This window comes from Lampetra planeri, chromosome 23 (assembly GCF_965212315.1).
Source record: "Lampetra planeri chromosome 23, kcLamPlan1.2.h2, whole genome shotgun sequence".
NCBI classification, from domain to species: Eukaryota; Metazoa; Chordata; class Hyperoartia; order Petromyzontiformes; family Petromyzontidae; genus Lampetra; species Lampetra planeri.
The window spans coordinates 5919282-5945108 of record NC_136129.1 but is presented as its reverse complement, the minus strand read 5'-3'; the positions used below and the strand labels follow the sequence as shown (position 1 = coordinate 5945108).

Below are 25827 nucleotides of genomic sequence, written 5' to 3'. Positions count from 1 at the left end.
CTCGACGTGGGGGGGGGGATGCGTAACTTCGCTGATGTGATGTGACGAGAAGACCTGAAACATAATTTTATTTATATCTGGAGACAAGAGAACACAGTTCTGTCCATACTGTACACCCGTGTACATTTTAAACATCGATAAAATAACTCACCCTGGGTATAAGTGTCTGGCGCGGGATTTGGCAATAGCGGTGTGTGTGTATAGTGGGTAGCGGTAGTGTAGTGGTTAGCGCTACACTGCGCTACGAACCTGGCGAACCGGAATTCGATTCCCGTTCACGGAAAACACCGGTGACGATTATCTGAACCGGTCCTGGGCCTCCCCTAGGTCGACTCAGCCTAAAATTAGTACCTGGTGCGATGTGTAAACATCGCCACTAGGGAGACAAAGGCGGCCGGGCGTGGTGTTGGCCACCCACCCCCTCGTGTGCCGTGCCGGCCTTTATAGGTCTGAAATAAAAGTTAAGGGGGAGGGGGGGAGGGGCTTATCTGAATGTGGTAGCCAATTAATGGAACGTGTTGGGTTGGGCGGGGCTAAAAGGGTGGGGGGACTACATTATGCGGATTCGCTTCCCGCTCGTCACTGGCGGTGACGCGTCGCTATTTAAGGCGGCGCCGCGGAGGATTCCCGACTCATTGCGTGACCCGCCCGAAGTCAGCCGCTCCCGCTCCGCTTAAACATATATGGCCAAGAGCGCCAGCCCGTTTCTCTTTAGCGGTTACCCACACATCGTTTAAAAATTCCGCCCAAAAAGAAAAGACGATTTAAAAGAAGCCCAGGGACGTCTTATTTGGTGAGTGGCCTCGTCTATATATTTTTTTCCGACTCGCATCGCCGATGCGTGCGTGCCGGCTCGAACATAACATGGCTGCGTTGCGTTCTCTCTCTCTTTTTTGAGCCGCGTTCCCCCATCTCGGTTAGGAGAGCCTCGGCCATCGGAGGTGATCGGACGGCCGTGGTTTGTTCCCTTGTACGTCGTTTTAGTATTGTAAGGCGGCGGCGGTGGTGGTGGTGTTGGAGATGAGAAGTTGTCTCTTCCCACCCTCCACCACCACCACCACCCCCCACGTTAAGATGGCCGCATCCACGGCGTCCCCTCGCCCCGAACGCCGCGAGCGGCTTCGGACATCCGCGTCGCGAGTTCTTCTCCACCTCTCGACTCGCCGTGCGGCCCAGGGGAAGTGTGTGGGGCTCCCCTCGTGCCAGGTCGTTTACGTAAGCTAGCGGCCGTGTTGATAATGTATGTGCACTAGACTGTGGGAGGATGTCAAATTGTGTGTAAAGGCGAGGTTTTGTCAATCGGCTCGACCAATAGGAACCCCCCCCCGGCCCCCCCCCCCGCTCGCCTCGACTTCTAGTGGCAGCCACGTGGGGCGGTGAACATCTCTCGGTTTTTGCCGGGTGTTTGGTGTAAGGATTGTGGGGTTTGTTCACCCGCTGGTGATGGGGGGGGGGGTGGTTAATCTGCTTCACCCGCTGATGTACTACTAGCGGATTCTTTTCCTTGAGGGTATCTGGTGTTTTAAGTACGGTAAGAGGAGAGTTCCCCAAAAGGTCATTAGTGTTGTGAGTGTTTTAAGAAGTTCAACAACAACAGGCAAAATGCTCTCACCCCCTTCCCAAACACGCACTGACCTATGATGGGGAAGTATGGCCCATGTATCTTCCCGTGACCCGCACAGCGTGGTCGAGTATCTCATCCAGCGGTGGATTTGCAGAAGCGTTTAACATACGCTGTATATTTGGTGTTTGCGTTTACAATTTGGTTGGTGGTGTTGTCTTGATGATTGTTGAGGTTTCGATTCCTGTTCAACTGGTCATGGTGCCGTATCCTCAGGATTAAGACGCAGCCTAAACTTTTTACCAGGTGTCAATCAAGTTTTACATTTTGAAGTTACATGGATTATAAGACGCGTCATCTAATGTGTTTTTTCCACTTGCATAAGGGGGACAGGGGGAATGGCATAATACGGTCGTGGTTGATAACTTGTGAACCTCATTTCGGCTCGCATTGCTGCTCATTGTAATGTTAATTGAACCCAGATCTGGCTGAGACCTGTTTTTACCCTTGATGGCGATGTTGAATGGTTATTCACATGTACAGTTAGCATATTCAACGCACCTCTCACACCTGTATTTCAAAAAGGAAAAGTTGGTGGTGCACATGATGATTTGGGCGTCACTTGACCTGGTTATTGATGGTTATAATCCACGTGGTGGTTGCCTGGTAGTTTTGTGGTGGCTGATATTTCACACCTGTGGCAATTTAAATACAAATTTTAATGAATTATGATAATGGTGTAATTCTAATCTCAGCTAACGTTGCTGCTGCTCATTGTAATTATTATTGAACCCTAATCTGGCACCTATTACTCTTGACGGTGATGTTAAATGATTATCACATGTAAAGTTGTAATTACCATATTTAACGTTTTATAAGACGCACCTCTCCCACCTGTATTTTAAAGTAATAGGTGGTGCATGTTATAACCTGGAAGATTTTTGTACGTTTATTGAGACTGGACACAAGTTTGAGCTGCAACTTTTGGAGCATCATGTGGTAGTGGTTTCTACTTTCGTCAAGTGGTATGTGAGCTTATTTCACTAATATTGGTGGTAGCGACAGGACCTGGGGTAAATTACAGTTGTAATTGATTCGGAATGCACTGCAGTCAATGTAATTGTGATTTTGGCTATTAATGCTGCTGTAATTGTAATTATAACTGCCCCCTGCTATGTTTGCTGTTAACTGGGTGAAGTAGTTGGTCTATACAGGACTCCACTTATACAGCTCTCAGAGCAGTGAAGGACTGTTGCCCAAAATGTCGCTTATTGTTTTCCTTCTCAAGGCAGTGTTATTGACGAATGCGTTATTTTCGTCATTACGGGGACTTAAATTGTACTCTTCCCATCTGCTTAGCAGCGTTATGACGTTACTGTTGTGTTTGTGTGTCTGTATCCTAGTGCAGTGACGTGTTTTCGGTGACATAGCTGCCCCCTCGTGACATTTCCTCCGTTTCGCTTAAAATCAATGTATATGGCTTTGAATGCAAACGGAGTGTCATGGGAGAAGGTATCTCCTAGAACCCACATTTGCCAATGAAGACTCCGCAACCCGTGTTTGTAGATTAAATCTTCCAACACTAAAAGTTACTGCAGCAGTGAGTTAATGTAAAATTGTGTTTAATTGTGTGGTGGCTGTCTGCCCATGGGTCTTGGTGATGTGGTGGCTGCCTTTCATACAGACATGGATAAAAAAAACGAGAAGACAAATTGACACACTAATTCGTCTACAATGTCATCAAAACTGTTCAGAACGTGAGCTTGGGCAGGACACGTCACTAAAAAATAAGTATGGATGATGGTCAAGAATAATAATGGGAATGGGAGCCAAGGAATGGAACGTGGCCGATAGAACCTTCGCCAAGAAGCGATGAAATATACATTTGTGGTTATGTGCCCGGTGGATTATTGCATCGCGCGGTTGTGAGAGGCGGGCGGTGGCTTGGGAATGCTTTCAACCAGCAGTGGATTGACCAATGATAATATATTTGTAATTGGTGTTGTTTGCTGGACCGTTTGCCATGCGGCTTTAGTCCTGTGATGTAAAGCCAGTAGGCGGCACGTGGTGCTCAGGCGCAGTGTTGCCAACTGTGCCGACTAGCTCGTCCATCACTGCGTGTAAGGTCACCACTGTACTGTGTGACCTCGAATGACCTAAACTCGTGTTATTCAGCTACTTTCACGTCCACTGTACAGCAACGTACCACGGTGTGCCTCTCACACAACAGTGCTTGTGACTTAACATGGTGCACCTTATGGCGTTTTTCAATCGTCAGTTGCGAAAGTCGTTTAAAGCCTCGATTTGTATTTGAATTGCAAAGATTGGTGAATATGCTTTGAAGATGTGAAACATTTCCAGACATTTCTAATGACGATACTACCATAGTCAATGTCGTGCAAAATAGTGATCATTGTGTACTGCAATCTTTGCTCCGCTTACGTGTCCATTGAGCCTGAGAATTTGCAAATATCATTCCCCAGTCACCAGAATGACCACTTTTTTTCACTGCTTTGTCACACAGTCCCATTCATACTATGTGGCCATTCATGCATTTAAAACCATTTGTAAACTTCCTTTTAATGTCATATCACAAAACTATGTAAAGAACTCGTGTGTTTTATATAAGCTGGAAATTTATTTCACCACTGTGCCTTCAGTTTTGCTCTGTATGAAGAACGGCCTCCAACTTTGTTACGCGTTGCTCTGAAAAGGCACAAAAGGAAACACTTTCTTAACTGGTGACTTTACACTGCCGATAAGAGCAGTCATCTTTTGTGAACTTGAGTCACACGGATGTATGGGAAGTGGAATCTGGATCTGGTTTGCGCTTGCTATTAACCCTGGTATTCATTCTCATAAATCTGAATGTTAACTTTGGAACATGTTACCATTTCATTAAACAGCACTCGATGGATATTGTCCCCCCCCACAGTTTTGAGATACCATGAGCTCTACAATACTCGGAAACTCTAAAATACTTGGCAAAGTTCTTCATTGATGTATGCACATATTTATATACATAGGCTGTCATTGACAACGCTCGCTGTCAAATCGTCATGTCGGTGTCTGTTTTCAATACCATGAAACATTGGAATAAAATGCAAGTACGACTTTGTCATTTGCAGCTGCCGAGTTGTCCTGGTTATCACACTGGACTTGTGATCCCATAGGTCGTTGGTTCCTTCTCTTGGCACGGCAGTTAAAACAATAATGGTGCAAGTTTCTTAAATGCCCCTGCCTCTTTCCACTCAGCAGTACAACTGGGTGCATCATAGTCGATCGGCAGTTCCCGTGTTATGGGGTAAATTGTAGGTATTCCTACCTCTTCCAAGGTATCTGACTGGCGTTAATGAGGACACCAAATACTTTTTATAAAGGCTCTCGAAAGCGTCCTCTAGTGGAAGTCATTCTGCCAGTCGTGGCGTAAGCAAGACATTGTAGGGAGTCTTCTTTGCTGTTGACACATTTTGAATTGGATGTTGTTTTTGCAGGGCGTATACACGGAAAAGGTATACAACATCTATCCAGAGGGACGGCGGCTCTACCTAGAGCAATTTGATTTCAACGCAGAGCCGCCTTGGGAGCCCAGCTGATAGTTGGGGCCATCCGCCTCCCAGCTGCTCCGCGTGAGTACCTGAAGAGTTACAGTGAGGATGCATGTTCATAGAGAAGATGGTAAATATTCTATAGACAGAGCACGGTTAGCTTCAACTGATAAATAAGGCAATACAGTGGGTCACTCTTAAAGAGTTAGTAAAACATTACACTCTACATGTATATCCCTTATTGAAAGTTTCTCATTTGAAATTTTAAATGTTATTTGGAACTGTCCTTAAATTCTGACAACGTGAAATCAGAAGCTCATATTTGCTTGGTTTGAATTAATAGCTTTCCTTGTACCCATAGTCTTGCAACCGTGCTTTAGTGTAGGTGCATGATATTAACTTATTGATCAATGAGCTAATGTTACAGTTACTTAGCTTAATTGGAACATGTTTTTTAGGGTGCAATTACCCTGATGGCGATTTATGACTGAGAATTAAATGACTTAACTTTTTTTCTCACTTGGTTGTTTCACAGTTTGTTGCATAGATAACGGACTTTCTACTGCTACTGAAACCTTGGACAAAATTTTCGTCATTCCCCGAATACGTTTTTTTGGATTTGCGTCGACTGGAAAAGATGAAAGGATTTAAGGAACAAGACATGCCCTACTTCTCCCTCCTGTCTGATGGGATCAGCACCCGTGACTTCCTCGATGATACCATCCGCGGCCTCGTGTTCTCAGTAAGCCTGAATTCCAGACCCACTTGTCATGATCCATTGCGACTTCACTGTTAGATGAAGGCCTCTCCACTCTTGTCGCCATTCCTCGTGGTCCAGTGCTGCCGCTACCATCCATCTGAAAAAGAAACGATCTCATCATTCCGCTCTCCGCAGTGGTCATCCTCTTGTATGTTGCTTTACCCTTTTAGATGCCATTCCATCGCCAGTCTCAACTGCTGTCAGCCCGTCCGAGGGATGTTTCCAAGCTCGAGCTCATTTGCTTTTCTGAGTTGTCAACATAATGTCTGTAATTTGTGTTTGTTCTTTGATCCATGTTTTCCCTTTTCGGCCTCTTGCCATTCCAAGTATGCATCCCATCAAATCGCTCTTGGGAAAACTGTTCTGAAGCCCAGAACATAGTGGCCCGGTGTAATCCAGTTAATAAATGGCTCATGAGGTCATGTTTGCAGCTGTTGTAACTGACTGAACACTATTTAACAAATATAAAATAAGTTATTGGCGCATGTATAAAGATACAAATTTATACTTACAATGTTTTTACATTGGGTGTGATTCTATATGCCTGCGATCTAGTGCTTTGGAGGAAAGGATTGGTGGGTCACACAGATTTTACACCAATAAATTGCAGTACAGGCATATAGGTTCATTAGCCCCTTTGTAGAGACCTTTAAGTGTTATTCCTTAATGTGTAAATTTTTCTCCTGGTACCCCGTTTTCTTTCCACGTGGAGCAAAACAGAAATTTTAAATTAATTGGCCAAACTTTACAAGACTAAGCAGAAAAAGTCCAGAGACAGGTCTGTCCGTATTGCAAAATGTTTTATCCTCCCTTATAACATAATTTTTCCACATCCATTCATGTATCCCAATGCATTTTCCTCGTTACCAGACTGTTTAAAAGCCGATTAAACCGATTCTCATTCCACATACCTGATGAGTGGTAAAATAAAAAACTTAAACCATAGTAGATGAACACTGAAAAGAGTTTGGAAAACTCTTCAATATTGCTGAAATAGATTCATTAGTACGTTTTGTTGAATGTAGTGAACCTTTTCTCTGCGGTAGTGGTTCATGTAAATGGGTAGATGCCTACCCTCGCTTTCTCCCCAAAACACAACCATTTTGAGCACACACACATCTCTGATTACATGCTTTAGTGTTTACTTACCCGTGCTTATTATGGGTGGAACAATGGAAAATAAAGATTAAATTGTTGATATTGATTATTATGCCTGTGATGCACGCACAGAATCGCACCTGTAAGAAGCAATATTTTTCAATTCGTATTTGGCATGTGATTGGTTCTCATTTCCCCTTGCTACCAATAGATGTGCTGACATTCATCCGTTGTTAAAAAATAATCTAATCTGGAATGGAATTGTGCCAACTCTTCTAATTGTCGTAGTGGGGCGTGGTCGTAGAAGGGGGGGGGGGGCGTGAATTGCTCCACTCCTAATGCTTTAAGCAACTCGTGTGATTTGCGTGCCTCTGCATCTGCCTGTCTGTACATGGTTGTGCAAGCAAGACACTTGTTGCTTGTGAATGTTTTATTGATGTGCCTGTGTGTGTGTGTACACCCCCAAGGATGAAAAGGATGCGTTTTATGTGGCGGACCTTGGCGATGTGGTACAGAAGCACGCACGCTGGCTTGAGCACCTGCCTCTTGTCAGCCCCTTCTACGCCGTCAAGTGCAACGATGAGCTGCCAGTGCTGCGGGCGCTTGCTGCCATGGGTGCTGGTTTTGACTGCGCAAGCAAGGTAAACAATTTGGGTTGCCACGATATTGCTCTTGTTTAACCCAGTAGGAGTTCATGTTTCACAATAGAACAATTTGACGAGCTAATTTCTCAAGCCATAGACCATGACACCGGCACACAATGACGCTACCCCTTGGCCATGCTGTGACGATACCGTGACATCGTACAATATAATATCTAGGATAATCATATCGTCCGTTTTACTAAATATTACGTCATGGTTATTGTTGATCGTTAAATGTTTTCCTCTTATTTCATGACAAAAGTTTGAAAAAATAAAGTTCAGAATAGTTAAAGTAATGAAACTTTTTCCTTGTTGAATTCCGAGACAAGTTGATGACACAACGGTTATATAACATGATCTGTTTCTGATGGCACGCAGGTTATAAGCGTAAAATTGTAATAATTAGAGTTTTTTGATTGAATAACACTACCTTAATTTGTATAGATCATCTTTTTTGTATTTGAAGTACATCCGAGCACAAAAGCACAATGACAAAATGTGGTATACAGTTACAAAGTTAAGGGAAACTGATATCGTGGTAATCATCTCATGAAATATAACGTATCGGATCGTGTGAAACATGGTGGTAATCAAGGTAAACAAGGATGGGCTGTGTTGCTTGGTTGCGTGTTGGCGTTATCATTGGGACCGTATTATGCGTTTCCACACACTGTTGACACACGTTCCCTCCACCTCTTGCCATCTTTCGTCGTTCTCCGTTGTGGTTGTTAGATCCCGTTGTGCCAAGTCTGTCTGCTGTGGCTTCCCATCTGCTCCTAGGCCTTATTCTTTTTCATCTTCCCTGTGTCGATTTCCATTGCGTAATTTTTTTTGCTTTGCGTGCGTGTTTACTTGTCCCGTGTGTGTTTACTTGTCCCGTGTGTGCTTGTTTGTGTAAAAACATGCGAGTCTGTGTGTAGACGTGTGTTTTCACGTTGTGCGCTTGTGTCTGTGAGAATATATTTTAGTTTATTTATTTGTGTAAGTTTTGGAGCTGGCGTGTGTGTGTGCGTGTTTATGAATTAAGCATTCATGGTTTTCACATGCCATTTGTATAGGGCTTTTCCAGAATTATCCATCTCTGGTTTACTTATTTTCAAGATCGTGTAACATTATTGGCAACCTGGGTTGTTGTAAAAGCTTTTAAACATTTCTTATCAGGGCAGTCTTTTTAACTTATTATGCCTATTACTGGCAACGTTGACAGTTATCGCTGCAGTTTCTTGTTACTTAGTGGTGCTAATATGTGAATGCTGTTATGATTGCAAAATCTCATGCTAACTTTTTTTACTCAAACTTTCATAAGGGCGGAAACAAGCATGTACATATACAGCCCTTTGTCAATCCACTGCTGGACAAGGGTCTCCCTATGCTGTGCGGGTCATGTGGGTTATTTAACTATACTTCATGCTGTTTCATTATGGATTGGCGAAGGCAGAGGACCTAGATGTGGGAGCATAGAAGTACAGTGCAACCCTATATATCGCTCCAGCAGTCAATTGCAGGGGTGGCCAACCTGTAAGAGCCAAAAAGTACCCATGAGTTCTGCAAGGATCCAATTGTGTATATATATTGACAGTTTTAGACGCAGCATGGGAAGACATTAATTGTTATTTGCTACTGTTATAGTACAGTAAAACCTTGGATTGCGAGCATAATTCGTTCCGGAAACGTGTTTGTAATCGTATATCAGTTGTGATCACGTGACGCTCGGCAGACAAAGCGTATATGTACTACTCGTATTGCAAGACCTCGCTCGTTTATCAAATTAATATTTATTTAAAAAAATTGCTCGTCTTGCAAAACACTCGCAGACCAAGTTACTCGCAATCCAAGGTTTTACTGTATATGTCCTACGTGGTGCCACTTCAATAGAGCCGCATGTGGTGGGTTAAAGAGCCGCATGCAGCTCGGGAGATGCTAGTTGGCCACCCCTGGTCTATAGCCTGCAATACATGTGAATGCATTGTGCTCACCCCTCCAAGCACTACACAGACTCAACCCTGCTTCGGTCCCGGGATCCGACATGAATCGGATGTATTCCGGGTAATTTAGTCTTGGGTAAGATGGGATGTAATTTTTTTTTGTTTAAATGCTACCGTCGTGTCGCTGGAAACCTTTGTTTTGTTTGAAAGTCTGAAAATTCATGTGCTTTGTGACAGAATGAGATGGCTCTAGTGCTTGGCTTGGGCGTCCCAGCGGAGCGCATCATCTACGCCAACCCGTGCAAGCAGGTGTCCCATATCAAGTACGCGGCGCGCCACGGTGTGCACACCATGACCTTCGACAACGAGGCGGAGCTGGAGAAGGTGGCTCGCAACCATCCTCATGCCCGGTAGGAGCCCTGCGCACAAAACCAGTGGTAATTTTGTAAACACTTGTGAAAATATTCGTCAACGATTTGTTTTTATTTTGTTTTGGTCAACGATGCTTATTAGTTGGAGGAGTATCATCGAGAATGATGATGACTTTGACTGCCCACCAAAATAAAAAAGATTAAAGCGGTACTGACCATGATGAGAATAACTAGCCTGAATGAAAATGCATACTAAGATAATAGTTTAATAATTTATTGGAGAGCACCGAGGAAAACCAAACATGGTAATTGGTTATATATCACAAGCATGTGCTGACCTTGTAGAGGGTTCGCTAAATTGGTCGTGTTCTCTCTGAACAAGGTTTAATGACAATTTGAATTGGGACTTTAAAAAAAGATGAGGAAGTTAATGCATTGCCGCGTATGTGTAAATTCGTATTTGTACAGGTCTCCCAGTGTGTGAAAATCTGTTTACGACATGTTAAAAGACCCGTCCCATACTACTTTGCTGATAAACGGTTTTTTTGATCTTTTCTCGTTTCTCCTAAACAGTCGTAAAGGTGATTTTTTTTTTGATAACCCCAATTATCTGCATTGTCAGTCCGTGACATTTCTTGTCTTAGTTTGCAGCAGTAAACTCGCCCACTCTTGCTCGCTCACGCTCTTGACGATGCCACAGTTTACTCTGGTAAAGCTGCTGTATCGGTGTCATGCGGCACAAAACGTGAGCCCTAGTTGAATGTGCCGAGCAGAATGAACGATGTTTGGCTAGTTGGCAGCACGTACGATCATTATAAACGGGGTATCGTTTTATAGGCATGGTTCGGGAAGTGTGGAAATGGAGTTTGTGCGGTCTTCACACCAACATTTATTAACCAAGAGTGGACTAAATAACTAATTTTGTCAGGGAATCTAAGAGCTTGGGTCGGTGAAATAAAATTCCACAAGCTGTCATCGACTGGCCTAAAACTGTACCTACATTTTTGTTAAAATACTGACTAACTAAAAAAAACACTGCACAAAGGCTTGTGCGAGATTTATCATGCTGGACTCACTCGACCGCTGCGTTTGGGGTACAAGAGTCCAACTCCTTATCTCTGTAAGGGATGAAAAACAAGCCATATGTACAAATATATCTATGTATAGTGCTTTGACACCACTGTAGGCCAAGGTCCTGGTTTGAATCGGCATCTTGGACATGCCCTTTCACACAACACTACACACACTTGCAAGTGATTAACTTTGTACTTGGCTCAGGGGGGCTTATTTGGCATGTGCACCATTGTACGAGACCAAAGTATCAAATAAGTTGTCCAGAAAGGACATTTTTGACTGCTTTGATACGAGTCCCTCCTTGCTTCCATTCTGCAACAATATCTCCAAAGTAACCATCAGCCATAATCAATCTGCTGTTGGATGAAGGCATTCCCCAAACCGTGATATTCTCTCACCGGCTCAAATCTCAAAGGTGTGTTCATTATGATGTTGAACTGTAATTGATCCTGTAATTTGTTTTAAATGAATCTGCTTATTCCAGTGAGATTCAGATTCATCACAGTTTTCCCAAATGTCCTGGTGTCTCCATGAATGTGTGCGAGGGCACACAATGTCTTACAATAGTACAGGTCATTCTGCCAGCAGTTGCATGAGCAATTTAGAGCAGGGGTTTGCAACTTTATCTCAATCTAGGACCGTGAAGGCATGGTAAAGACTTGAAGGTTACTGGAGAAATACCCCATGCCTTTGTGGCTATGAAGCTTGCCACTGCTTTTGTCTGCTGGTCCAGTGGGCCTGGAAAAAAAGAGCCCATATCACTAGGTGGGCTTTACTCAAGAGAAATAAACTTCGGATTCTCTTAAAATAATGTGTTTACTTTTAAGGAATAGTTAATTAAAGTTGAATTAAACATTAACCTTGAAAAGTCTTTGACCTGGTCCTCAACCAAAACACCAGAAACATTTTTGTGTGGCATTCTAATGAATGCTCTGCACATCTCTGTTCAATTTGTATCCTTATGAGCATGCTGCATGATGTTCATTAAGTATTTATAATGAACAATTTGTTTACTTTTGTTTACCTATTATGCAGTGAAAATGCTTTTTTTGTCTGGTTCGGACAAAACGGCATACAGATTTGGGATTTTCGTGATTATAAAACTCGAGCTAATTTTACCTTTTAAAGTTTACACCCATAGAGCACTACGTGCCCACATTGCAGTTCATTTGGCAGAACTTCTAATTATTTAAAACCGGGGCTGAATCCTATGTGATAATGAATTATTTCTTGATGAGCTTCCAGCTTTTTGTGGCACAATCCCATTGTGGAGTTCTTACCCTGCCCATCGTTGCCGTCTCTTTAGGCTGGTGTTGCGAATCATGGCTGACGATTCTAAGGCGGTTTGTCGCTTGAGCGTGAAGTTTGGAGCCAGCCTCAAGAGCTGCCGCCACCTGTTGGAGAGGGCACGCCAACTCGGGGTCGATGTCATCGGCGTCAGGTCGGGACGTGTTTTTATTTGCGTGAAATCAAGTAGTATGTTTAGACCTGTGACTTTAGTATAAATCGGGACACCACAAGGAGTCGATCAACAGGTCGCGTGTGGTGGGTTGATGTGTGGGTGTTCCCGCCTCATGTAAGACATCTGACAGGTTGTGGAAAATTGCCAAATTACCCAGTTCCCTCTCTTAAGAGGCCATTCTGCCGGCAGTGGCATGAGCAAGTAATTGTAAGGTCTGCATCTTTACCTTAACCTAGAACTGTGAAGACATAGTAAAGACTTGAAGGTTACAGTACAGACCCATGACTTAGTGCATATGAAGCCCTGCAGAGATTGATAATTGTGAGAATCGCTTCTCCACTGTTGATTGTTCTATTTTCTTGAGAGAAAACAAATCCATACTCGGGGAAGAAACTATACAAGGAGCACTAATCTATCTTGACTTATACCTGTATTATAAATAACAATTTACTGTTTTGTGCTGTTTCACCAGCTTTCATGTGGGAAGTGGCTGCATGGAAGCCGAGACCTTTGCCCTGGCTATCGCAGATGCACGCTGCGTGTTTGACATGGCCGTGAGTATCGCTTCACCTCCTGCCACGCCTTCATCTGTTCTTACCCTGCTGTACCATGTCATCCATTTGATGTAGTATTCATCGGTGTCCCATACTATCCGTCATGTTCTGCCTGACTTCAATCTTTTCTCTGTGGCCCCCGTCTTGTGCTGTTTTTTGTTCTGTGCCATCAATTCTAATGCCACCTGTACCCTTGACTATACTTTACTGTATCTGGCTGATTTTACATTTCCCCATTGTTATTAGTCTATTCTTCTTGTCACCAAGATGGTCCTATCTAGCCGTATAGTTATAGCTAATGCTGAAATTTTCTTGCAATCCCTAAAATGTTTCGCAACATTGCATTGCAACTTCATTGCTTCTGTTTTACAACAGCTGCACCATATTGATCCATGAAACCTTTCTCGTTCTGAGACGTCTGCAAGTTGCAGGGTTGGTCTCGTTCACCGCTGAATATCTGAACGCGCAAGTGGTTAGCGTTAATTTTATTTGGAGGCGTAGTGCCGTTTTTAAAGACGTTGTACTCGCCGCAGAGAACTGCAGCGACATAACCGCAATCTATGATAGCTGACACCAAACTGCCAAACTCCCTCCCGCACGGCCTTGTAGTCCCTCCCGCACGGCCTTGTAGGAGCCTCGGTAACATCTTCTGACCTAAAGACGTACCGATAAAGTACGTGTACTTTAACTTAAACTTGCGTCATTGGAATGGGAAAGGGTTAAAACCAATCGTGGGTCTGTGTTTAGTGACCGTAGTACAGGAGAAGATGGGAAGGTGTGAGACCTGACCCTCCTGCTCACCATTAGCGCACGCAGTTTGACTTGGACATGGGGGGTGAGAGAGGGCGGTGAGTGAGGTGTCAGAGGTCAGGGAGCAATTCTCTGCATTTGTGGCCCAGCTATATTAGTCTTAATTCATGGTTGGCGTTTGCAAATTCACTAACCTAAAACATCTATTTAAAAAGCTACTATTTAGCTTTTAATGAGGCCGAATACATCATTAGGTGTTTAATGTGGAAATCTTACCTATAAAAGTAATTTCTGTCTATGTCTCTCTGTCTGTCTGTGTGTGTGGACATACCTTGTGATGTTTTCAACTAACGAACTGCTGGGTTTACGTTTCATCAAAATACACACATACGACACAAGCCCCCGGACGAAACATTGTTATTTGTTTTCCCCATCCGTCAAATACTACTACAGTCAGTAAATACTACTACAGTCAGTAAATACTATTATAGAGTTAGTAGTTACTACTATAGAGTCAGTGGATACTACTATAGAGTTGGTAGATACTACCGTAGAGTCGGTAGATACTGCGCAATAGTCAGTAGATAATACTACAGTCAGTAGATACCCTTATAGTCAGTATATACTGCTGCAGAGTCGGTAGATACGACTAGATAGTCAGTAGATACTGCTATCGTAAGCAGATACTGCTATAGAGTCTGCAGACACTACTACGGTCAGGAAATACTACTGTAGAGTCGGTAGGTACTACTGTAAAGTCGGTAGGTACTGCTGTAGAGTCGGTAGATACTGCCATAGAGTTTGTAGATACTATATTGTATGTAGGGTGTGTAAGTATATATGCCTACGAGGGGGTAAAAATATTTTTTGAGGGGGGGCGGTCGACAATTTTCTGAAACTTTTTAGATCAACTATTTACCCCCCCACTTTCTATAACTTTTTGGACTTCTGCAAGCCTCTTATAATTTTGTTGACGGACAAATGGCACGCTGGGCTTTCACAATAGCTTGGTATTTGTGTGTTATGTTTTTAAGAGAAGTTTTGAAATATATTTTTCCCCCGGGCCGCGCCAGGTACTTCCCGCTAGTATAGTATAAATGGCTGATTTAGTGCACCCCTAATCTCTCATGCAGTAACACGTTACAGTTTTTTTCCCAAATGTAATGTTTACTTTCATGTTGCCGTGATGGCTCATGTTTTTCTCCTTCATTCAATCACAGCGTTGTTGCAGTGCAAGCAACGAAAAATACGATTTTGAACAAATTTGCAAATTGCAGGTCCAAATTGTGACTTTATTTCACAAATGTTGCAGCCATTACAACTGGAATAAGATCACATGGCAACAATACATTTACCAAAATTATTTCCTTGTTTGCACTTGTGTTGCAGGTGGAATTTGGATATTGCTTGAGTCTCCTTGACATCGGAGGTGGTTTCCCTGGTTCTCCCGATGCAAAAGTTACATTTGAAGAGGTTAGTGCATTTCTTAATGGGTGAATTAAACAAGCATATTGTTGTTTGTATTTGCATGGTGTGCATATCGTCTATATCGACACATGATCGCTTTTGTTGTATGTGCCATGCCACGAATGTCATTTGTCTCAAAACGTTGTATTTGGCAGATTGCAGGGGTGCTGAACGGTGCTCTGGAGCGCTACTTCCCCGCCGAGAGTGGCGTGCGCGTGATTGCCGAACCAGGGCGCTTTTACGTGGCCTCAGCCTTCATGCTCGCCGTCGGTATCATCGCCAAGAAGGCCGTGGTCCAAAACAGCCTGGACAATGGTGCGATCTGCAGAAAATTAACTCCTTAAAAAAAAATTCCACCACCCCCATCACCTGCCACCAATTGTATATCGATTATGCTATCGGCATAGGGGCAAATAATACAAGTATCCCTTCGGACCTCAGAGCTACTTGTGAGATCCCTTCAAGTAACTTGGTTCATACAGTAGAAGGCAGCATTTGTGTCATGAGTTTTGCAAGATAGTCAAACCGATATTTTAATTCACATCTGAATATCTTTTAAAATTAAGTGCAAAACCGATTTTTTTTTGTGTTCTTGTATGTGTTTGCAATCATTGGTGTCCCTGGCTGAGACCATTAACTCGCAACTTCGGTCATCCTCGCAGTGGTTATTGGCGAGCCATTGAACAAAGATGGTCACTGCATCGCGTGCTTTCAGCTGTGCTTCTGCTGCCGTCTTGAATGCTCTTCCAATATTATGAAGCCATTGGAGCTATGCATTTTAAATCTAGATTGAAAACTCATTTCTTCAGAACTGCTTTTTGTGTTTAGTCTTTTCCCCCCGCACCTCCGATTTAGCATGGTTGGCTACGTACGGTGCAAAACAAGTTCCACATCTAACACTTAAGAGAACGTGGTTCAGGCACGGTTTGTCCACTAGGGGCGTTGGGGCACCGCCCCACCAAGCAGCTGGAGATGAAACATTTTTTGTAATAAAAATACTTTTTGATAAATAGTTTTGTGTTTAAAAAAATATAATCATTCAACGTGAATTGCATAATGAAGATAACGCTTTAAGTTGCAACACAGTCTGATTTGTGCCTCGGGTAGGTCTCGGCGGCTGTGAAGGCATCAGTGAGAGATATCCCTTCATTGCGATTAGCGTTGCATTTTAGTCACGCCTTTTGAGATCCATTCAGGGTGGTGAAAAAGGCGCCTATAGCTGTAATTACCATGTCACAACGCTAGGTTGCACTGCAAATATAGCAGCTCACAACCTACACGCTCGAGGTTTTTGGCAGTGTCAAAGGGGTTGTGTCGTGTGGACTTGAGAGTCATGGGGACAGCATTTGAGTGTTTAGTATTGTTTATAAATGCCTACCGTTGGTAGATATAACAGTTACATCACTTGCAGAGGAAGGCCAATAATATGACGAGGTTTTTTTTAATTAGAACACCATATTTTTAGAGGTTACTCACAATAGCCCTACCTAGTGGAAATGTCACGAGCCACCACTGCTTGGGTTAACCGTTGGTGGCATGCCGTCCTCCGAACCGCCAACCTCACAGCCCTTGAGATTAACTCGAGTCGGTTTGTCCTTTGCAGTAGGACAGGTTTGTACAGCGCTGGTGTGTCTGTGTTTATGCGATGGTGCACTGTGCGTCTGCAGAGGAAGCGAGCCGAGATGACCAACCTGCGTATATGTACTATGTCAACGACGGCGTGTACGGCTCCTTCAACTGCATCCTCTTCGACCACGCTAATGTCTTGCCTCTCACACATCGGGTACGCGTTATCCCACAATCCAGCCTCATTTCTACGTCTTAGGTTGTGGCCATTTTCAGTGTATTACATGAACGTTTTGTGAATGTAGGACACAGCACTTGTAAAAGGGGACACTAACAAAGTCAATGATGGATTATCTGGCTTGTAGCATTATTGCATCTCTTATTGACACTTAGTGTGAGTGTTTGTATGCCTGCATTCACATGCGTTTGCACGTACTTTGTGTTTGTGTTTATGACCGTATACCTGCAGAAAGTGGATCCGGATGAGCCACTGTTCGAGACATCTGTGTGGGGGCCCACCTGCGACGGACTTGACCGCGTGTTGGAGTGCGTCCTGCTTCCCGAGCTGCACCTGGGAGACTGGTTAATCTTTCAGCACATGGGAGCCTACACCCTGGCCGCTGCCTCTACCTTCAACGGATTCCAGAAGCCTGTTGTGCACTATGTCATGAGCAGCGAGGACCGGTGAGTGCCCCATGCTGCTGTTATTCACATCTCGCTGCCGCTCCACATAGGTTGGGCGCCATGGTGGCGAGATGTTAACTACCTCCCCTGGTATGCAGAAGTTCTGGGAGTTTGATCCCGACCCTGGCTCCTGTATATTTGGAGTTTGCATGTTCTCCCCGTGGTCGCGTGGATTTTTTACGGGTCCTCTGGTTTTTCCCTCTTTATTTATGAGCCAAATATTTTGCTGCTTTAAATTGACACGTGATAAGCCACTTCGTTTCCCTATCATTTGTGGCCAGGTTGCTTCTGAAAAAGAGCTATATAGCTCAGTGGGCCTTACCCAGTAAAATAAAAAAACATTTTAGTGTAAGTGTTTGTTTGAGGTATAAAAATTAACTTAATGCTCTTTGTTAAACAGTATTGGATGAAGGACTCCCCATGTCATATTCGTCATGGGTATTTGACCATATCTCACCACGATGGTTCGTGCAGGTTGGGGGTGGTGGGCTGGGGAACCCGAGGACCGGTCCAGATATTGTTTGCCAACTAGTGTTAGCCGTGGCCGGGAATCGCTCAAATTGCCGAGTTCATTAGCGCATTGCGATAACCACTGCACGACTGCCCCACCTCTATATTGTAGTTTTAATTATTACAGACCTTTCTATTTTAATCTTGTCTCATGAGTGCCATTGACTTTGACTAATTCTTTTTATTGGTTTTAAAGCGTTAGATTGTGTTTGCTTCCAAATGAAATGACCACATTTTTTTAAACGATGCTTATTGGAGTGAATAGTACAGATGTCCTTTTTCAGCAGGCATCCGTTTAATCACTGACACCTTGGTCATCTTATGCCATGAAGTCTGTGATGCCCATAAATTATTAGCTATACATCACTGACTCCTGACTTCCTCGCACTAATCGAGCACTCAACTTTGACTTTAATAAAATTACAACATAAGAATTGACACAGAGTTGGATAAGTAACATGTTAGCTGCATTTTTGCAGATATACATACAGAACATTTATTTTGACGTTCTCACCTTAGCATGCTGATATATTTGCCCCCCCCCCTCCCACTCCATCCATGCAGTTTGCTGATGCAGGAGCTGTTGTCGGGGATGGAGGAAGTCGTGCTGGGCCCATGTCTGCAGTCCTCTTGCGGAGACAAGCTGGGTCTGCCTCCCACCCACCTCCCGCCTGGAGTCAATGCTTGACCCCACGCACACCCCCAACTCTTCTATCCAACCTTCCTATATTTCCCCACGCAAAATCTTTCAACCCATCCCCCCAATTAAAGGCCAATCCAAGGTTTCAGTAGCAGTGAAAGTCCCTCACATTCCAAGCTTGCATGTTCGCACGCGCATTTGCTCTTCTGTTTTTTTGTCTTTCCTGGGACCAGTGACTTTTATTTAAAGTAATTTTTGTCATCCATCCTGTTGTCCCCTCTTCTCTGAACACTTTCCTCCGCATCTTCCATTCAGCTTTACCAAGTTTTTCCTGCGTATTCCCTGCTTATCTTTGTTAAAGTATCTATTCTGCTCCTTTGTTTTCTTATGCTGTTTCCTTGTCTAACTTTTTTTCTCAGGTTTTTTCTGTCTCGAACAGTGCCCCAATTCAAAACCTGAGCTCAAACGTGTGCCGAACCTGCAAGCTTGACATTTAGCACGAAAAATATCCAATTAGCACCATGCAACACAGCGGAGGACTGGTAGAGATGGATCCAAAGAGAGAGATTCTAGAATGTAGGACATTTTCACAGTAACCTACAACCACCAACGTTCAAGACTTACAAAAATTTTTTTGAGTTTTGCAAAATTTAGCCTTTTGTCGGTTTTATACACACTTTGTTCAATGAAATAACTTCACATCTTGTATGTGTACCACTTGATGAATTTCGAAAAAAACTTATGGAATTTTAGCAGCACATTTGTTCGCTGGAGAAATTGTCCTGTGAGTTCGTATTTGTGCTGCTCAGGGTAAGATTTCCATTTGTTTCAAATATGACCCTCACCCGATTTGACTTATCAAATATTGTAGCGTGTAAATGAATGTACATTTAGTTTAAGAAATATCGGTCCATATTCTGTTCAATGAATTGAAATATAGCTGCAAAATCTTCAGCTCACAAACTGCCAAGTTTTGACAAATTAATAAGGTAATTTGTATTTAATAATTTAAAATTTTCTCATTTCTTTGAGGGTTGTACGCAGCACCAAATTTTGATTTGAAAAATGTATTTAGCATTTGTCATGCGTTCGCCAACTCATGGATATTAACACGCATGTCTAGCTCTGTAGCTTTGTGCATTGAATAATCTTCAATGTGTGTTGTGTAATTTGGTCAAATTGAGGTAAATCTCATAAATGTGCTGGTATAACAGCAATAAGGTGATGCGGCTTTATAATATTTGAGAGTTCGTAGCAAATTGTTGGGATGCGAGTATAACATGTGGATGAAATGTCACTTTAACATCTCGCGTTGAGCATTCTTGAACAAATAAGGACCTATCTGTTGAACTTTGTAAAAGCCCTGAAAATGTATGTTGCTCATGTGAGACATTACAATCTGTCTTCTAAGAAAATGTGCACCTTACTATGAATAAAACAAACAGTGAATCATAATTTATAAATTTTACCCCTTGTAGTCTTGAGTGTGTGTGTAAGCACTATTCTGTGTGAAGCATTTTAATTCGCGTCTTAGGTTCGGTGATAAATGGATGTAGAGAGCCACATGGGTTACCGTGAAAGTCCTTTTGTGTTGGAAGTTAAGACAGTTTTGTACTAAGCGTGGTGTGCGATAGGGTTAGGGTTGCCACTTCCTTGTGGTGTTGTCCTATCACTGTGGATCCATGAGGTTGTCTTAGCCAGTGCTTTAATAAAGGCCTCAATTAAGAACCTGTGCTGTTTATCTTATGTTTACATTTCTCAAATGTGAATTCATAATAAAAGTCGCTCAACTTCTCACTGTGAGCCTGAAATATCAACAAGTTAATTGCAATTGTCAAAACAAGCATGTTTTCATCCTACTTTTTATTCTATTTGCGTTATTGCCATGTGAGACAAGCATCCGTTTGGAGTCTAATATTAGAGTTGCAATACCTCATGCGTTAAGAGACTGACCGCAGAAAGGGATGGTCATGCAATTTACGAACAGTCAGAAAAGGAGCATTGCGCCAAGCGTGTGACCTGCGACCGCATTCACAAACACCGCTCTTGCTGCCATTCCAGTGTCACGAGGAGATTTTGATCCATGTACGACAGGGGCGACAACAAGGAACGGCGCTATTATTTTTGAGGGTCGAAGTCCAACTGAAGTGCGCAGTTTTCTGGAGTTTGTGCCTCCCAAGATGGGCGATGTGTCCGAAAAGTGACAGCCATCTCCTTCGATCTAAGCTTCTCAATCGCGAGTAGACTTGTAGTGGATGCAATGGTAACATTCTGACTAAGTCAAACCATCGGACGCCAAGAAGGTGTCCGGCATCGCATGTGGAAGAACTGCAGCTGATCCAAATCAGCTTGAAGCAAAGTCCAGGCCACCGCACCATACAACAAAACTGACAAAAAGCACTTCGGCTCAATTTGGTGCCCGGACAACCGTTTCTGGGACCAAATGCAATTCCGACCGTTCATTACTGCATTCCTGAGGTCGGGCCTATCCGGCACATGACATCAGGCCTACATCATCCATCAGAGGTCCGTGCACATCCCAGGTAAACATTCCTCCACTGCTTCGACAGTGTTGCCGTTCATTACGCAGGGTGCTTCTGGAGATCGGGAGCCCAAATTCTGAACTTGTTTTCTGCCACGGGTCCCATTTTTTCTCGCATTGTTGTGGACATTTTAGAAGACTGGTGTGAATGTTTCAGGCTTCCCAACAGACAAAGATGCATCATCGGCATCTTCGAGGTCAGTGAAGTGGTGCCAGTCAAGGTCGTGGGTCATGTTTTTAGAGATCCAGGCTATCGTCCGACAACAGCGCCGGTGCGCGGACGCATTCTTGACGTGCTCCAGATGTAGTCTCCGTGGGAAAAGCCTGCATGCAGATGTTTCACAAGGTTCAGGAGGATGCCAGGGACCCCCAATCCATCTCAAGGCAGACCAGAATGAGGATTGATCCACAGAGTCAAAATCCACCATTAAATGAATGAGAGCGACATGCAATGGGCGGTCAAACTCACGGTGCAGCTCCACAAGTGGGTTGAGTGCAAACACAGCATCCATCGTAGATCGGATGGTCACATAACAGCTATTTAATCGCCCTTAAGTTAACTTAAAAAATATATATATATCAACACTAGGAGGTTCTCTATTGGAGAGAAAATGTTACATGCCAGTGGAACCGATATATAGTTTTCTGACATAAAATTAGCCAATGTTTAGGGGCCGTCCATAAATGACGTCACACACCTATTGGGGGAGAGGGAGGTCAGACATTTGTGACGAGGGGGGGAGGGGGGGGTTTGAGAAATGTGACGTCACATCAAAATGTGCAACTTTAAATAAATATAAACAATATAATTGTTATACCAACACTAATTTAGATACATTTTCATTATTAACTTTTATTATTTAAATTTACTCAGGTCACCTTTCTTTTATTCCATGAAGGAGCATTTTGCTTTTCCATGGGAGAATGGAGAAGCATAACTTTTGTAATTTGTTTGAATGATTGTCATTAAACATTTTGATTTTAATGATTCTACCAGGGCTTTTCATTCTGTGGAATGAATATATTATTGTTATAATTGTACTCTCCATTTTGCTTCGTTCTACTACAAAGTTTCAAGTATTTTTTTTATAGTTATTACTTTGAATATTTTAGAATTATAAGATAATTTAAATATCATTCTGAACATCTGCAGTTTTAGTTAGACGTTGAATATTTTCAAGTGAATTTTATGCTAAATGTCAGCTTTCCAACGCCTTTTTAATAGGTGTTTTCTCCTACAACATCAGAGTGCAGCGCCACATGAAATACGCACTACAATGACAATAGTTTAAAGTGATTTTAAGTATGTTTTATTTTCAAAATGGAAATATGGTTCTGGGGGGGGGGGGGGTGCAGAGCTTAGTGACGTCATATTTGAGGGGGTCTGACTTTTTGTGACGCCGGGTGACGAGGGGGGGGGAGTCAAAAATCGGGAAAAAACGCATAACGTAATTTATGGACGGCCCCTGAGTGAAACGGGAAAACATGCGTGGAAACAGTTTTTGTTTGTGTGTGCAGTAATTGGTGACTGGACTGACCCCGTCGACTTTCTAGATTTGAGAACCCAGTTTCATACCGTGTAAACCCATACGGTTTACCCCGTATTCTTGTACAGGGAAATTGAGTTTTCAGGTCCATACGGCGTACAGCCGTCTCAATACATGCACTTATTTTGTCTATTTGTGTTTCTCCCTTGTGATGGGACTTTGTAGGATCAACGTTAAGATTTATAAAGGGCACGGGGTGACCAACAAGGTTTGGATTCGTCCGATAAGGGGTTAACAGGTATGAAGTGTATTCTTGGTTCTTTTGGTAAAGTCACGTAGAAGGGAAATAATAAAATAATACAAATATAAAACAATACAAATTCTCACAAGCAATCATCATCAGGTGTGAAATCCACAGCAAGAAAATGTCTGCTGTGGATTTCACACCTGATGATGATTGCTTGTGTTGCAGTCGAAACGTCGTGAGAATTTTTATTGTTTTATATTTGTATTATTTTATTATTTCCCTTCTACGTGACTTTACCGAAAGAACCAAGAATATGAATCCCTACAGTCACGAAAGCTTTAAATCAAAAGGTATGAAGTGTTGCCTGCAACTGATTTCGACTCCAGCAACTTCTATAATCTAGAGATGGTAACTCCAAAGCGGTCAAATAAACGGAAGGTGTCAAATGAAACGACCGCACCACCAGAGGGCGCCATTACCTCGCAAAAGGTGAAACATTCCGGAGCAACTTTTTAACGCACAAGCCGTCAATGATACAAACTCAAGGCGTCGAACTGCTTTGTATTCTTGGGGTCTTTTGGTAAAGTCACGTAGATAGGTCATCCTGATGACGATCGCTTGTGTTGCGATCGAAACGTACTTTTTTTTTGTTATTTTCTTTGAAACTATCTACGTGACTTTACCGAAAGATCCAAAGATTCTAGATTTGAAGCTTTCGTGACTGCAATGATTCATACTCTTAGGTTTTTTTCGGTAAAGTCACGTAGGTAAAAAATAATACAAATAAAATAATAATAAATGAAAATAAATCATATTATCTTATTTTTATTCTTTTTTACCTACGTGACTTTACCGAAAAAACCTAAGTGTATGGACTCAAATATTATAAATTCCTGCAGTCACGAAAGCTTGAAGTAAAGATTTTGCTCCTTTGTGTTTAGTTTGTTGTCCCCCCCGCCGCCACGCACCATCGATTAGCATGGTAAGCTATGTACGAAAGAAGTTCTACTCGGTACGAAGCCTTGGACAATGAGGATGGGGGGGGGTCAAAAATAATGCACTTTCCGAGATTTACTTGTCGAATGCATTTTCCACATTCCAAATATTCACACAAATCACTCAATTGTGATTACCCATGGCAACAAGCCCCCTATTGTGAAACCACTGCAGGCCGTCTGAAACATGACACCTTTGTACTAAGCCTTGCGGTGTAAAAATAGCCCGAACACCAAATGCACTGCATTATTCTTCTTCTTGATTCTTTCGGTAAAGTCACGTAGAAGGGAAGTAATAAAATAATAAAAATAAAACATAATAAAATAATATAATAATATTTTATTATGTAAAGTCACGTAGAAGGGAAGTAATAAAATAATAAAAATAAAACATAATAAAATAATATAATAATATTTTATTATGTTTTATTTTTATTATTTTATTACTTCCCTTCTACGTGACTTTACCGAAAGAAGTAATAAAATAATAAAAATAAAACATAATAAAATATTATTATATTATTTTATTATGTTTTATTTTTATTATTTTATTACTTCCCTTCTACGTGACTTTACCGAAAGAACCAAGAAGATGAATCCCTGCAGTCACGAAAGCTTTAAATCGAAATTTACACTGCATTATTATTATTGTTGTTAAAGTCGACTCAATGAGGATACAGAAAGATTTGTATCTCACATTGCCTTGTCACGTCTCACCTCGAGCATTGTAATGCCCTGAAGCAGTGTTAATCAAGGGTACCCCTAGTGGCAACTATCCCTACGTGGCACTGGGTGGGTACAGAAACGGCCTGAAATGGCTATCGTCTGCGACGTTGCTTTGTGTTTTTTTCCCCATTGAAACAATACTGCACTGTAATGACTCAAGGGGGAGGTAAGGGAGACGTTTTCAGCCAAAACGGCCGCCAGTTAATGTTGAGGACATCATACCGTGTCAACCCATACAGTTTAACCCCCTATTCTTGTACATGGATATTGTGTTTTCAGGTCCACACGGCGTATAGCCGTTTCAATAGGGGCATAGGGGCAACAACAAAAATACATATTTTTGTCTATTTGTTTGTGTTTCTCCCTTGTAATGGGACTTTGTCGGATGAACTTTGAGATTTATTAGGAGCACGGGGTGACCAATGAGGTCTGAATTGGTCCGTAAAAAGGGGCCGTCCATAAATGACGTCACGCGATTTTGGACGATTTTTACCCCCCCCCCCCATCGTCACACGGCGTATAAAAAGTCAGACCCCCCCCTCAAATATGACGTCACAGAGCTCTGCCCCCCCCCCCCAAATAAAACATGCTTCAAATCGCTTTAATCTATTGTCATTGTAGTGCGAATTTAATGTGCCGCTGCACTCTGATGTTATAGGAGACAACATTTATAAAAAAAAAAAGTCTATTTAATTAAGTAGAACGTGTTGTCTATATTTATTTAACGTGGCGCATTTTGATGTGACGTCACATTTCTCAACCCCCCCCCCCCTCGTCACACATCGTCACAAATGTCTGACCCCCCCCCCCCCCCCTAGGTGCGCGACGTCATTTATGGACGGCCCCTAAGGTAAGGGCACTGATAAGGGGTTGACAGGTGCGGGACATCAGCCGCTACGTGATTGGTGGGGACCGTTTCCCGTCAAAACGGCCGCCATTTTGTATGTATGCAGAACTTCTTTCGCACCGTACGTAGCCAACCGTGCTAATCGGATGTGCTAATCGGGGGAAACTAATGAAACACAATAACAACAAATTATAATATAAAATAAGTTGAGTTTTCAACCTAGACTTAAAAGCACATCGTTCCAGTGGCTTTCTAATTGTGTTGAGGACACCGGCCACCTCACCCACTCCTTCCCCGTCCCTCTCCAATAACCTTTTTCTTAATCTCGAGGTGGAGCTCCGTCGAGGTGAGGGGTGATGATGGTGGTGG

General features: G+C 42.8%; 1 protein-coding gene across 2 annotated transcripts; it reads left to right on the top strand.

Moving 5' to 3' along the window:
* Positions 1–619: 619 nt before the first annotated feature.
* Positions 620–20342, top strand: LOC144726321 (ornithine decarboxylase-like). 2 transcript variants are annotated; one of them, XM_078604919.1, is made up of 12 exons: positions 620–793; positions 5056–5190; positions 5645–5851; positions 7435–7608; positions 9774–9946; positions 12288–12422; positions 12916–12997; positions 15137–15220; positions 15370–15529; positions 16882–16997; positions 17250–17464; positions 18539–20342. In XM_078604919.1, the coding sequence occupies exons 3-12, from the start codon at positions 5747–5749 to the stop codon at positions 18660–18662; spliced, it is 1368 nt and encodes a 455-aa protein (XP_078461045.1). In that variant the 5' UTR covers positions 620–793; positions 5056–5190; positions 5645–5746; the 3' UTR covers positions 18663–20342. The 2 variants fall into 2 exon arrangements, with proteins under 2 accessions (XP_078461045.1, XP_078461047.1); XM_078604921.1 differs by lacking the exon at positions 620–793 and adding an exon at positions 4874–4896.
* Positions 20343–25827: the final 5485 nt, after the last annotated feature.

What these genes read in the sequence shown, in the direction of transcription:
- LOC144726321 (XM_078604919.1), top strand. Translation starts at nt 5,747, where the DNA reads ATGAAAGGATTTAAGGAACAAGACATGCCCTACTTCTCCCTCCTGTCT. An exon ending in GTTTTGACTGCGCAAGCAAG is followed by an intron (nt 7,609 to 9,773) that starts GTAAACAATTTG and finishes GCTTTGTGACAG; the next exon opens with AATGAGATGGCTCTAGTGCT. An exon ending in CAAAAGTTACATTTGAAGAG is followed by an intron (nt 15,221 to 15,369) that starts GTTAGTGCATTT and finishes TGTATTTGGCAG; the next exon opens with ATTGCAGGGGTGCTGAACGG.